Source organism: Hyposmocoma kahamanoa, unplaced genomic scaffold (genome assembly GCF_003589595.1).
Source record: "Hyposmocoma kahamanoa isolate Upper Pololo Valley unplaced genomic scaffold, ASM358959v1 190, whole genome shotgun sequence".
Lineage (NCBI taxonomy): Eukaryota > Metazoa > Arthropoda > Insecta > Lepidoptera > Cosmopterigidae > Hyposmocoma > Hyposmocoma kahamanoa.
Window position 1 is genome coordinate 1,173,410 of NW_020653718.1, and position 15,095 is coordinate 1,188,504.

The 15,095-nt window shown below is 35.3% G+C and overlaps 2 protein-coding genes across 2 annotated transcripts; both read left to right on the top strand.

The window, feature by feature from the left end:
• Nucleotides 1–394: 394 nt before the first annotated feature.
• LOC113226413 lies at nt 395–2,701 on the top strand. The gene is made up of 3 exons (XM_026459026.1): nt 395–506; nt 850–1,077; nt 2,564–2,701. Exons 1-3 carry the CDS (start codon nt 396–398, stop codon nt 2,636–2,638), a joined length of 414 nt encoding a protein of 137 aa, XP_026314811.1. The 5' UTR covers nt 395; the 3' UTR covers nt 2,639–2,701.
• Nucleotides 2,702–4,422: 1,721 nt separating this feature from the next.
• Nucleotides 4,423–10,735, top strand: LOC113226404. The gene is made up of 5 exons (XM_026459019.1): nt 4,423–4,504; nt 6,290–6,337; nt 6,720–6,827; nt 9,276–9,497; nt 10,618–10,735. The coding sequence occupies exons 1-5, from the start codon at nt 4,433–4,435 to the stop codon at nt 10,690–10,692; spliced, it is 525 nt and encodes a 174-aa protein (XP_026314804.1). The 5' UTR covers nt 4,423–4,432; the 3' UTR covers nt 10,693–10,735.
• Nucleotides 10,736–15,095: the final 4,360 nt, after the last annotated feature.

Here is a 15,095-nt window from a genome sequence, read left to right on the forward strand (position 1 = left end):
ATTGTACCAATATCTGAACAAGTCCGTTATTTCACGCGGCAAAGTGGTGTCATTATATAGTAGTTTATCCCATAATACACTATATGAAACCAGATCAAAGGCTCTGGAGAGGTCCAGGAAGCACGCGTAAACTGGGGTCTTTCTAGCAGTGTAGTACTGGACAGTATGCTTGAGACACAAGATAGCACTCTCAGTCGACAGACTTGGTCTAAAACCAAATTGTGCATCGTTTAGGCTCAGGTGCCTAAACGATATATTTTATTATAATATTATTAGATTATAATACCAAGTGATGAGACCAACAAGTCGTGCTTCTGGTGATACAGGAAATACAGGATGACAATGATATTACTTAACTAAACAAAATTTAGCATTTTTTTTTTACTCAGACTGCCATGGCTTGTTGTAAAGCGCTGCCGCTGCCACTATCACAGTTAAAAGGTGTACCAATTGAGGAATGTTTAGACGAAATGAGAAAATCACCAAAACCAGCTTCCGATGGAAATGTAAGTGTAATTTTTTTTTTAATTGATTCTGAAAAAATAAGAATTAGTTCATCGGGTTATTGGAAATTATTTACATCCGTTGGTGTTGAACCGACTTGAAAAAAAAAGGATTCTCTATTCCACTGAATTTTTTGTGTGTATGTTACGTATGATTTTTTGTTGGAAAAGGGACCTCAACAGTGATCCCATTCAAATTCGAAGAAAATATTCCGCCTTACAGGCGCAAATTAGGGGATGATGTGGGTTTATTGGGTTTCACCCACTTTTCGTTAACCGATTTCAATAAAACTTGGCAAACAGATGTAATCCCACAAACTTTTGAGAAAAATTGTTTTTTTTTTAGTGCGAGCTCGAACAATGTATAGGCTATAAAATGGGTTATGTGACTGAAGATGGGACTTTTATAAAGAGTGCTATAGAACCATTTATTGCTGACGCCTTCGGAAAGCGACCTGGACTAGTTGAGAATATCAAAAAGAATTGCATCAACGCTGATGTTAAAGACTATGGGTTTGATCATTTCTGTGAACTGAAGAAATTCGATCAATGCCTACTAATACAATATGCAATGGTGAATATTATTTTAAAATTGACTATTCTCACTTTCTTTCTCCATATTTGTGTGTTCTAGTTATCAATAATTTTATTGGTGTAAAAATAAAAATGGTGAAACTATTTTTTTGGATTTAAATCGCGTATATTTGTTTTTTCAAACAAACCAACATTTCGGGCTTGTTGTGGGTCAAAAGTGTAAAAATCGGTTAGCCGAGGACGTCGTGGCCAAGAGAGTAAGCCGGTTGGGTTAGTGGCTAGTCCCATATAGTGGTTTGTATTAGATAAACCCGCTTCAAATCTCGCTTTCAGAAGTAATGGTCAAATTTGTATTGTAAACGCTTTCCTATTGTGTAGAGGCTACCTACGTAATATTGGCAGAATTGTGCAAGACACAGAACCAGCCACTAATATAATATGCAAAGAAGATGAACTTTTAAGCCTCCCGGGCTCAGGCTCAGAAAAACAAAAGGTGAAAAGGTTCCATGATCATGGCAGACTGGAATGGTATTAGTCGTCAACCAGTTGTGTCTAATATTAATGCAAATCAGCCTATTCTGAGTTCAAACTCAAACCTAAAAAAGGTGAAAAGGATATGGACCCTGATAATGGTATCAAGAGAGCAAATCCGCCTATTGTGAACTATAGTTACAAAAACTATTAAATTAACAATCATATTTTTATTTACCAAAGAAAATATTCCAATTTACACTACGTACAAGGTACAAACGTTTATAGTTTTTTATCTATTTGGGATTCTTTATCAAGGGAAATAATCTCAAACTAGTGATACAGAGAAAACATAGTCGTTGTTGAACTTAGGGTGTTATTAAATTGGCCCTTCGCAGCATCTTGAGTAGAAAATTGACTTCTTTTGCAAGAACCTTGGTTTATCAAAGTTAATTAAATGTTAGGTTTATCCATGGTATGTTCGCAGATTGCAGAGTTTTTTACACTGTGGTGCTTGACATCGGCAACTCCTATGTTATTTGATAAGTCAAATATAATACATGTTATTTGTCCAATATAAAAGCAGTTAAGCTTATAAATTCTTGCATCCTGTAACTGGGTGTTACAATTCACGAGTCTCGAGAGCTGAGAAATTTTCTTCAGAGGCTTGAAATTGGTCTTGATAGACAGATCTTGCCTCGACTTTTGGTGAATGTACGTTTAGCTCCAAAAAAATAGTTTCTTTTTCAATTTTATAGCCAAACCCAAGTTAGGTGCTCGACATGTTTATACATGTCGAGCACCTAACTTGGGTTTGACAGAAAAAAAATTTAAAGCATAATAAATGACCCTTTTGCTGCACATACTACACCGAAATTGCTTGAATAAAAATTGCATTGTAGAAAATCTTTATTAAAGGTTTTGTCCTATCAAATTACGAACATTACCAGTACTACTTATTGTGCTAAGGTTTATAAAAAAAGTAGTTTGACAACCAATATTACATTACTACATCACTAGCACAGTTATGTTTTAATTTTATTGTATTTTTCCAGTCATGCCCTGAATTTGACAACCGTGGACGTTGCAGTGAAATTAAAAGCCTCGCAGAAAAATGTTATGCTGAATAATATGTTATTGAAACTTCACTCAATGGTTTATTAATACATTTTGAAATATATAATACATTTTGTGCTTCAATTTCTGTTTATTTTATTATCAAAAACGTAAAATTTCGTTACAAAGTGGGAATAAATGCCTTCGAATATAATTATTCTTATTCAGTCAGTCAGACTTTATTTCATGTTCACAACAATTATGTTATTTCTACGTATCGAGTTTTATTGAAGTCTGAGTATTGTTTATTTCTAATTTTGTCTTAAGAAAACAGTATTTCTTGGTTGTGGCATTATAAGGGCGCATCCGCTAAGAAATGTCGCCGGGCGCATTGTCAGTAAATGAATGTTTATGCGCGTGAACTGATTTTGTAAAGGACCACTGTTGCACCACTAATTTCACTGAAGGTGCTACACCTAAACTCTCGAGGGGAATAAATCTAAGCAATACAAATATTTCTCCCAGCCCGGGAATTGAACCCGGAACCAGTAGCAGTAGAGCTCTTTGTGAAAGAGTTCGTCCCGGGAAGTACTGCCACCTTATCTATTTCTGCCGCCAAGCAGTAATGTCAGCATTACTTTGTTCCGGTTTTGAAGGGTAATGGTGCAGGTGAAATTGCAGACACATGGGACTTGTCAATTTATATCTCAAGGCGACGGGCGCAGTGACAGTGCGCCTTAGATCTTTGCGATTTAAAGAGCTTAGTGACACTGCAACTGTTATGGACAGGCATGTAGCTTACCATCAGGCGCACGACTTGTTCGTTCCGTCACTTGATGTTATAAAAAAAAACATTTGGGTGGTAGCCCAGCATGGTAACGTTCGGCCACAGAGACAGTGTAGTGAATGCCCCATGGAAAAAGTCGAGACGAGAGGATTAGCTCTTGATAGCTCTTGAATATAAATTAATTAGGTCTGTTATCGAATAACGGCCTCATTTTGTTAATACCAATTTAAAAATACATAAGAATCGTAATGTCCTGAAATTATTAAATTTTTATTAAACAGAACAGTAATACTATGTCCCCAGTGTTTATTAATTAGGAAACAATCCCAATTGCTGGGCTACAGTTGTGACAAATGACGTTTTATCCGGGCCATCCGTACAAAGCTTTGTTTAATTAAAAACGTATACTAAATTGGCTGTGACTACAGTACCGTACAATTTTATACATATTTTGTTATGATAAAATAAAAACTGAACTAGACTTTCTTAAATAATATAACAAACAAGGAAACGACGCTTTTTGCTTTATACATTGTTTTTTTTAAATCATTCCTTAAAAAAATAGTTTTTCTTTTTACATTGACGACTTTACCGGCACAACCAACATATATATACCTATATACAATGGCGACTTATGCGACCCAACGTTTAGTATTAGATTATTATTAAAGGTTCCGGGTTCGATTCGCGGTAGAACCAAATCGTCGGCTTATTGCATGAAGCCGACGAAATTGAGAAATGAACTTTTCGAAATTTGTTCTGGTCTGGATGTTCTGCGAAGTGCCCCTGAGAGTGAATGACATTGCTCTGGCACTCATGCAAGTAATTCCATGGTTTGACACTGCAACTATCATGAACAGGCGTGACGCTTACAATTAGGCGCACGACTAGTTAGTTCCGTCGTTTTGTGTCATAAAAAAAAACTAAAATTCCATCCACTACAAGTGATCATAATTTCATAGAACATTGTAATTAATCGATTCTGTCCATCTGTATTAGCTGATATGATGTTTATATTATGTGTATAGTTCTTGATAGCTATTTGTTTTTTTATGAGCTATTGAGTGCGTTTCAATCACCAATGATTTTTGTTAGTTATTTACAATTTTTTACAAATTTTTATATTACTTTGATAATTATCGTAAGTTTTCAGGTAAATAAATCGCTTTGTATGTATTTTTCGAAAGATTCATAAGTTCAGACTAGTTATGTGTATTAATATGCTGGATTTTTTTTTGGTTAACCGATCTTTATCAACCTATTTATACATCCCACTGAGTAACCTATCACAAAGTGGAAAATTTTTTGTCCGAAATAACATTTGTTCGAATTTTCATTACACCGAAAACCGGATTATAATGAAACAGTTGTTCTTTCAAGATGTTGAATGTTTATCACTAAGACATGATTAGCTTCGGCTGTGTGAGGTTAAGTTAGGATTAAAAGAAAAAACATTTTTCTCTCAAAATGGTGAAAATTACAGGCACATGGGACTTGTCAACTTATGTCACAGGGCGACGGGCGCAGTGGTAGTGCCCCTCAGATCTTTGTAATTTAAAGCTCTGAGTGACACTGCAATTGTTATGGACAGGCGTGTGGCTTACCATCTGGCGCACGACTTGTTCGTCCCGTCACTTGATGTTATATAAAAAAAAAATACTTTCGAGGTTATGAAATTTCGACAAAATGTTATTTCTGGAAAATGTCATTTCAGACTACTGATAGGTAACCATCCCACTGAAATCGTCAATCATAGGTAACCATTCCACGATGTAGTGTGGGGACTTCCCACGTTTTCCAAAGGTTGTGTATCTTCTTCGACGTACAGGATTCAACCCAATGTTTTCCTTCACCGAAAAGCTCATGATAAGTTTCAATATAAACTTCGCTTATCAATTCAAGAACATTTTTGAAACTTATCTATCGATTTAGAACGGATTTGATTGATTATAGTTATAGATAGATAAAAAATGTATCGCCATAATAAAAAAAATAGTAAAATTGAGATTTATCAGTTTTGTTCTGGCGCTATTCAAATGTTTCACAACATTATGTCGTTAGCTGTCTGTACAGAGTTATTTGAAACACTAACAACCTCTTACATTAACAACCTCTTAAATTACTAACATCATAAGCTGCAACAACTTTTGTTCCGTTACTTTTAATAATCAAAAATAAAAATATTTAAATAGAATGCTCTAAACGTGATAACTCTGTGCGGTAGCGTAAATAGCAATCCGATGCAAAATGCAGGAGCGGAGTGGGGTCATGTGATAGTAATAAGAGATCTAAAAAGTATCGATTCTTTGGTATTAACATTTTTCTAAGGTTCTGACACACCGAGCGACAGTCAGCTGTGCCCATGGGTCTTGGACATGGGACCTGTAAAGGGTCGCAAATGTTGATTTGTTTAAAAAAAACGCGATTTAGAGCCGAAAAATGGTTTCATTTCCTAGATCCAAAAAGTGTAAGATAGTACAACAAAAACTTAAAAGTTTATTTATAGTAAAAAAATCACAAAGATGTAAAAAAAAGTCTTGGAACCATGGAACTGAAGTTGTTGTTTATGATGTTTGTAATATATTCCTAACTTATTTATTAAACCTATGGCGAAGAAGGTGGTGCTGGTACGCACTGTTAAGCACCGGAAGGTGGCTTATCTGGGTCATATACTGCGACATAACAGGATCTATTACGCACCATAATGATAGACGAAGTAGCTGGGAAGATGAAGGTTGGAATAATTAAAATGTCATGGCTTCGTAACATCAGGGAGTGGACCTAGTCCCTGGAAGAATTGTTCAGGATAAAGAAAGATATAGAAAAGTAACTGCTGACCTTTTGTAATGAAGAGGCAGTTGAAGAAGAAGAATATATCTGCTAGATTGTTAGTATTTTAGAAATAACCTTATATACGAATAATGTCTTCTGAATTCAGGTCAACGACTGTGGCAGTTCCATTACTTGTGCGATTCTTCAAGACCCGGTATGTATCTACTTTTACAATTGCTGCGTCTCACTTGAGAGATAGACCTTTTTCACCAGTCAAAAAATCTGTCACTGGTCAAACTGGAGCTATAAGCCGCAACGGCAATTTAAGAGAAAAGAAGAGATTTAAGTAACGGTTTGTGAAAGGGTTCGTTTGTACATGTCAGGATGTACTGCCACCTTAACAATTTCTGCCGCCAAGCTGTAAAGTCATAATTACTGTGTTCTGGTTTTGAAGGGTGCTGGTGAAATTAGAGGCACATGAGACTTGTCAACTTATGTCTCAGTGTTAAAGACGCAGTAGCAATACCTATAAGTTTATTTAACAATAGCTAGAATTTGTTATTGCCAAGAATTAATAGTATTATTATGTTCAAAAGCGAGTGGCAAACTGTTGCAAAGACCCCATGAAGCAAAACAGCCAACGAAGACAATTTCCTCCCCTTTTCGCTGCCTGCTTGAAAGCTCATATGAGAGATCAAACTTCAGTAAGTACACTAATCAAAAAAGTATAGTTACGATTACCTAACATTAAACAGGTGTAGGAAGAAGGAGAATATCGTGGCCCAGACATTTGCGCCAGTGGTTCAATAGGAGCACCCGATCATTAGTCAGAGCTGCAGTGTCCAAAGTTCACATTGCCATCATGATCGCCGACCTTCATTAGAAGATGGCACATGAACAAGAAGAACATCAACATCCATCTTCGGAAAATAGGAGACAGGTTTTTGTATAAAAAAATTGTAAACAATAATGGCTGTTATCTACTCGCTATTCTCGTGAGTTTTTGGTGTACTTTAATAATAATAATAACGCACACACTCAACATAGCCCCGCACTAGGGAAACCCTGTGTCGCTGGTGCCATGGACACACACATAGACAACCACAAATTACACCCAAAGGCCATACAAATATTTCTCCCGGCCCGGGAATCGAACCCGGGGACCTCTGCGTGGCAGTCCGGTATGGTAACCGTTCGGCCACGGAGGCAGGCAATGTCAAGGCACTGCAATTGACGCATTGAATATTCACAACAATGAACATCCAAAAAATTACTATTGATAAAATAACACTTAGTAGAATTCAGGTTCTTTCAATTATCTCAAGTCACAAGTCGAAATTCAAAATTCCTCACAGCTTGTGGAATTGTATTTTTATGCAAATTTCAAATTTCATGCAAATCGGTTAAAGAACGGCCGAGTAATTTTCTTCGTAGGTTAAAATTTGAATGGATACCAAAAAAGTATCACTCGCTGCAATTCAGTCTCCACTTTGACTGCCTTTTGGGTACCATTGCGTAAACTCAGGGTCTACCATAGTCTTCATATTTCTTTGGACTGTACATCCCAAGCGGTCTGGGGTCTGCCAGGTCATCTTTAACGATTTCAGTTTCCAGTTTCCACTGACAAGATTTTGTTGGTCATATAGTTGTCGTCTCTATGCATTTTGTAGCCAAATAATGTAACCGGTGTCCTTTTCATTTTTTTGTACAGACGCCACTTTAAACTTCAATAATTCGGTAACAAAACAACACGTAGGTATATTGTTTTAAGTAGAAAATGTCTTTTCCGTGAACTGAAATTTAAGATGTAAGGACATAGGAAATGAAACTATTTTTCCGGATTTAAATCGCGTATATTTGTTTTTTCAAACAAACAGACGTTTCGGGCCCTTTACATACGGTGACCGTGTCAACAGTCAACCGTGACCATGGGACCTGTAAAGGGCCCGAAACGATTTAAATCCGGAAAAATAGTTTCATTTCCTATGTATAACAATTGCGAAAACCTAAGAACTCGATATGTAATCGATGTGTTATTCTTCGCAACAACCGTAACTAGCGTAAGGGCGTATGGAATCTTACAACTAAATTAAAAATTTTGAATAAAATAGCCCTTGTTTGCGACCAATTTTCTGATACCCGCTAAAATATTGTAACACCACTGTAACATTTCTGAAAATTGGACGATATATTTTTTTACCTCGCTAGCTCGTAAAGGTTTTCTTTCTCATTAGAAATCTACGCGCAAAAGCATTTTTTACACGCTAGCGTGGAAAAGGTTTTGGAAATTCGAACTTGACGATGGATTGTGGTGCACCTAACTTGATGAAAAAAATGATAATGGCGCGTTCAACTACGCGATTTGTCGTACATTACTTATTTATGTAAAATTAATCCGTTGACAATGATAACTAATTGTGTTTATTAAATTATTTTAATTCGAAGAACTAAAATAATTTCAATAATCACTTATTCACACAAAATAAAAGTACAAGCAAGAAAAAAATTGATGTGGTGTAAATTCAGAACGCATCCGAAGATAAACTTCTTTTTTAATTAAAAAAACTTGTGTTTTATAGTTCAACTCTTAGAATAATAACGCATAGAACATTGACTTACATAGAATGATAGTTTCATATCAAACGAACTGTCACAAGTGGGGCAAAAATCAAAGTCATGTAGGCTAGTTTCAGTAGTAGGTTAATTTTCGGTTTTAGTGAATATTTATATAAAAATACAAGTTGAAACGCGTTACTTCATAGTTTACCGCACATTTCGTCATTTTTAGCTAAAATTCTTGAGCTATCCGCGGTGCAAGTTGACCTTGAGCACTGACGGCCCACCCGCTCGTGTAGGCCCATTGGGAGCGCTTCAATTTGCCTCACTTAGCGTGTGCGGACTAGGTTTCTATGCGTTATTATTCTAAGGTTCAACTATATTTCTTTCATCTACCATATTTCTTGCTATAGTGAGGTGAAAATTTATGTATTTCGCTCGGCAGCAAAGTTGTTTTGCGTCTCGTGGCTTGAAACCCTCGCTACGCTCAGGAATCTAACTTTTGAATCTCAGCTTCCTTCGCTCGCTCAGGTTTCTGTACAAGCGTCAAATAACAACTTTGTAGCCTTGCGTAACAAATAACTATTGTCTTCCAGTGCGGATTCCAAAACTGTTATGGCCAAAGGAAAGGATATGTAAACACAGATGGAAGTTTAAATAAGCAAGGTTTATTACAAGAATATAGTGAACAATTTTATAAGCAACCTGAGATATTTGAACGCGTTAAACAACGATGCATCTTTTCGAATTTATCAAGATTTACCGCTTCTTGTGAAGCAGACAGATTACAAAAATGTTTGTTTCCTTTTATGTTAATGGTAAGTCGGACGTCGTATACCGTATATCGGAAATTAATAGTAGTTTAAACTTATTTCTTACATAAAAACACAATTATATCGTTGAAAAACCAAATACGAAGACACGACGCAAGCACATAGAAAAATTCGTGAGGTCCGTTGGTTCGTTCCGTGGCTTAGTTGGTATAGCGTCTGCCACGGTATGCAAAAAGACGTCAGTTCGAATCCGACCGGATCGAAGGAATTTTTTCTGAGTGTTCCATCTTTGTATTAATAATTATAACAAACTAGTGGAGTAATTTCAAAGAAAATAATTGAATATCAATTGAATAAAAATTTAATTAAGACAATTATATAATAAGGAATCGACATTTAGGGACTTCTTATTTTCATAACATAATATAAATGCGCATTTGACCTTTATGTCCCCTCTATCTCACCTGATGGTAAGTAACATGAGGTCAACGATGAAGCATGCACATCTAATTAACGCCTATTCACGCTCGCGTTCAAAAGTTATGGCGTTCAGGGAACAAGTCTGCAGGCAGAGAATCCCACTCTATAACCGTTCGCCATTGAAATGTGGAAGCGAAATTCTTCATGCGAATCCTTGGAATATCCACAACGTAGGGGTGGAACAAAAGCATACGTATAATAGTCCCCCGGTGATGGAAAGGGGTAGGTGGCAATTAATTCGTGCAATTCCACAGCACACTCTCCGTGATATATCCTGTAGAATATGGAACTTCACAAATGACGTGAAGTCAATGTGAAGTTGTGAAAACGTCACACATTTTCCGAACCTCATGGTAAATTTTAAATTTCGATTTCTCGCATAAAGCCCGAGAAACTAAGGGTCGTATTTCAGAACTCTACTCAATGCTCAAGTCAGGACTTGTGTATGATTTCAAGCACTGGAAATCATACTCAAGTCCTTGCCGTTAGGGTCGTATTTCCAGTGCTTGAAATCATACTCAAGTCTGATCAAGTCCTGACTTGAGCATTGAGTAGAGTTCAGGAATATGACCCTAAGAGCGGCGAATTCGGATTCGGACCCAAGGCCTCTGCTTGAGAGACGATAGGTCAAACCATGTAAATACATGTTTGCATAATTACCTTTTTTTTTCACTGTGTTTTTCAGAAGTGCCAAAATTGGTACGACTACGGTTCCTGTCAGGGTCTCCGTCAATATATTGATTTTTGTGCAAGTACGTGAAGTTGAACTCCATAAGTAAAAAATAAATTAAAGTACTTATAATAATTAAAAAAAAAAATACACCTTCGTATTATTGTACCTTGTTAAATAGTTGTGTGTAATATAAAAAATATAGTCTTTAAATTCCATCCAGCCGTTAAGCGACTTCGGCGTGATACTTCGCATCAAAGCATACACCAATCAGTGAAATTAGTAAAGGCTTAGTATTGTATAACCACACAGTTATTTTCAATTTGTACGTGATGACGACAGACAAGGGGTTTCTACTCGATTCTTAAGAGTCTCGAACTCAGCTCAAATTAAAACTTTTCCCGTACTAATACGGTTCATTTCGCTTGGGTCGAGCGGTATGGACACTGGCTTTATTTCAGAATTACTTTTTTTTACAAACTAATTTAAAACCTTTTGAAAACATCGTATACTAATACGTGTTCCATCTAATTTAGTTGATATAAAAAAAAAACATTGGTACACAATTAAGTAAATGGTTTTTCAACAAGATCTTTGTTTTGTAAGTAAATCAAAATAAAACAATAAATTTAGATGATAATGACTCATTTTTATTGTATTAAAAAAAGTTAGGTTTAGCAATCATGAATGAGAAATGTTATCTGATAAATGTCCACCACGACCACAGTTACAGATATCGATTCTTTCATCAAAGTTTTTAATCACTTTTTGACAAAATGGTGGTTGGTGGGTCTATTTCGTTAATCACTTGACGAATTTTAAGTTTTAAGGCTGCTATCGATTCTTTAAGAGTATAACATAACCCCATAAAAAATAATCAGCGGTGTTAAATCATATGATCGAGCTGGCCACTTTCTTAACGGCTGAATTTTGTGAAATTATGCGATCGGGAAATTTGGTTTGTTCTCGTTGACAACCCCTATATCTATTGAATACAGCGGTAGATATGTTCTTAGAATGCCTGCTTTATAAGTTCATAATATTATTGCGTTTTAAGCATCAGCAAAACTCATTGTGAAAAGGTTCGTCCAGGGAAATATTGCCACATTACCTATTTCAGCCGCCAAGCAATAATGTGAGCAATACTGGTTTTCAAGAGGTCTATTCTCGTTCGTCGTCCGGCAGCAGTAAAATTCGACCAAATTAAAAAACGCATGATGCAAATAAAGTTTTATACGTAATATTGTCATTTCATTTGCTTGAGTATTACTTATTTGACAATAGAACGAGAGTAGACTCTCAGCATTGAAGGATAAGGGTGCTGGTTAAACTACAGACACCTGGGACATGTCTACTTATGTTTCAGGACGACGGTCGCATTTAAAATTCAGTGGAACTGCAATTTAATAATATTCTTTATTGAGCCAATGCAATTGCATGCTGTCTTAAAATTAGGTGACATTATTACCTACACAACGAAATTATATTATGATAAGGTTGATCTTTAGCGTCCGTATGAAAGACGCTAAAAAATGCCATAGACTGGCGTGTTGCATACCATCAAGTGCACGACTTGGTCGTCCCTTGATATCATAAAAACATGAACATTAAAATTTTCCAGCAGAATGACTCGAAATGGACACAATTTCATGGAAGCAAGTAGGTAATCGATTATCTCCAATCTGTTTTTATTTTATGATTTTTTTGGTACACGTTGCTGATAGTTTATTTGGTTTTAAAAAGATTTCATGTGGTTGTCTATCGCCAATGATTTTTATTAGATATTCACAATTAATTACCTTTATAATTGTGACAGGCTTTCAGGTAACATTTTTTTTAAATGTTTTTTATTATTTCTGATCGAGTGCCTTCAAATTACACCATGTTTCCCAAAGTGGTTCCTACCACCGTCCCCAGTGTGTGCTGAAGAGTCCTGGGGGCCTTGGAAGCAATTGCGTGCGTTGATGTTGTTCAGGGGTGCTAGCGCATTTGAAAAAAAATCTTAATAATCTATATAAACACACTACATATCTACTAACTACATAATAGACTATCGCGTTGCAAACAATGTGACTCGAGTCAGAAATATCTGGTTTTTACGTTTGAGGGTTACCCGCGTTAAAATAAAACGTGTTTGTTATCCATAAGTAGAGTATGTAGTATAGCTTAAAAAATAATGTTGTACATTCGTTTAAAATTTCTCAAAAAAACTTGAACGTCGTTGTTTGTTACGCAATGATTATTGTTTTAATGTTGTTTGAATTCAGGTCGATAATTGCAGCGGTGCCATGACTTGTGATATTCTTCGGGACAAAGTATGTACCATTTTTAAACTAAACAAGTTCTAAATCCGTCGTCGAACTCGAAGGTCAATCTGATGTTTAAAGCAATTATTATACATTTCAACCCACTCTCTATTTTTCAACTTCAGAAGTTCAGGGGGCCTACTATGATTTTATAAGCAACCAGTCAAGTTCCATGCAATTCCCTTGACGTGGTAAAACTGAATTGCTTAAATTCGTATCATGACGTACACAAAGTGGAACGGGAGTGGCAGGCAAGATGATGAGTTTTACTTTTTAAACATTAATTATTGTCTTTGGCTGGCTATTTGACATCTAACAAGAGCGAGATGGAACTACATACTAAATCATATTCAATGAAAGAAATAGACAGATGTACTACCCTGGAAGCGTTCAAGCACTATTAACCGATTGTATTTAAAATGTAAATAATTATATTTTTTTTTATAATTTTATTATTGGTTATACTTATAACGTTATATTGTAATATCGGCAACTTTACTATTTGTTGTAAGACAAAATTACATGTCATGTCTAGTCATTATCGTTGAAATGAACAAGGTTAGTTTGTAACTTGATAATATAATTGGAACGTATCTTGTATTTTCATTGATTAATGCGTTAAATATAGCGCTGTTTAGAAGTTATTTAACGATTTTCGTCAATAAAATTTTTAATTTCATTCATGCTAATAATTTATCAACTCTGTGGGTGGGAAACTCGAACTGAATAGTTTTATTCAAAAAAGTTCAATAGTTAAAAATATTATTTATTGACAATTGGCTATATAGCCTGAAGAGATAACAAACGAAAATATAATAAAACTTAAACGACACCTCTTGAAAATTAAACAAAAGTTAGACATTTAAAAAAAGCTAGTCACGGAGTAACTTTCTTTGAATTGCTTGTTTTGACAGATGAGACCGTCATGTACATGGCAAATGACACGTCATAATACGATTTTATTATGAAAGGAAAGGTGAACGGATTTCGGTTAGAGAACGTAAACTGCATGGATAGTGAATTGTTTTTATGAGGTTATAGTACGAATTTGACAGGCTATCCAATTTACGAGCTTAAACATGATCGCTGAACTCGTAGTAGGCCCCCAGAAATTAGTTTCGAAAATGTTTAGAATTGAAAAATCACCCTGACCTTGTTACTGACTATCTTAATAAATAATTAAAATAATACAATTATATCCTAGGCACCTGTTTTCCGAATCAACAAATGACCATTACTTATTTTATTGCGGTATTATACTTCAATGTAAAATTAATACACATGGAAGTATAATTTGCCTTGACTAACATTATAATAATAATGTATATAATATTTCTTTTTAATAATGGCCAAGACAATTACACCTTTTTTTTTCTTTTTTTTTTTATAAGACAATTACACCTATCACTCTAGTCTCAGACAGGGAATTCCCTGTACTATGAATATCAAAGCTACAGAGTTCATTACGACGTACTACTTGGAACACCTAGACTAGAACTAATTTAGGGAAGTCCATTTCCCGAATGGCCCTACCGGGAATCAAACCCGGGAACTTATGTCCAGAGTACAAACAGATAACGTAGGTATATAGGCTATACTTGGTGACATGTTAGGTTTTTTTTTCAAATTTGATTACGTACATTCGTCGTAAAATAATCACACTATTCGCTATAAGATCCATTTAGTTTTTTTTTTAATTTTCAAATTGTGTTTTCTTAATTTCAAAATTTCGAGTTACTACAGTGTTTGAAACTAAATACTGTAGTAAGTATGTGTGATACACAAATTTTATAAAGAGAAAGTTTTCCGCTACTAACTTTATTTATTTAATTAATAATTTATTATTGTCTATCTCTTTTATTGTATTCAAAGCGAGTGGTTAATTGTTGTAAAAGCCCTCTAAGGAAAATGAATCATCGGAGACAGATCACACTCATATTCCAGGGCTGCCTAAAAGAGCACATGAGAGATAAAAATGCTGTAAGTTAACTAATTTATAAAGTATATATAATTTTGATAACCTAACATTGGTTTGGTTTGGTAATGAAATATCGAGATGTAGTATATGGAAAGTGATAAAATAAAAGTAAAAGTACTTCGTGAATAATATTTTATCGTATTTTGCCCAGCCCCAGTGTCTTATCCCTTTACGGCCGAGGATTTTTGTTTTTGAAACCTAGATGAAAC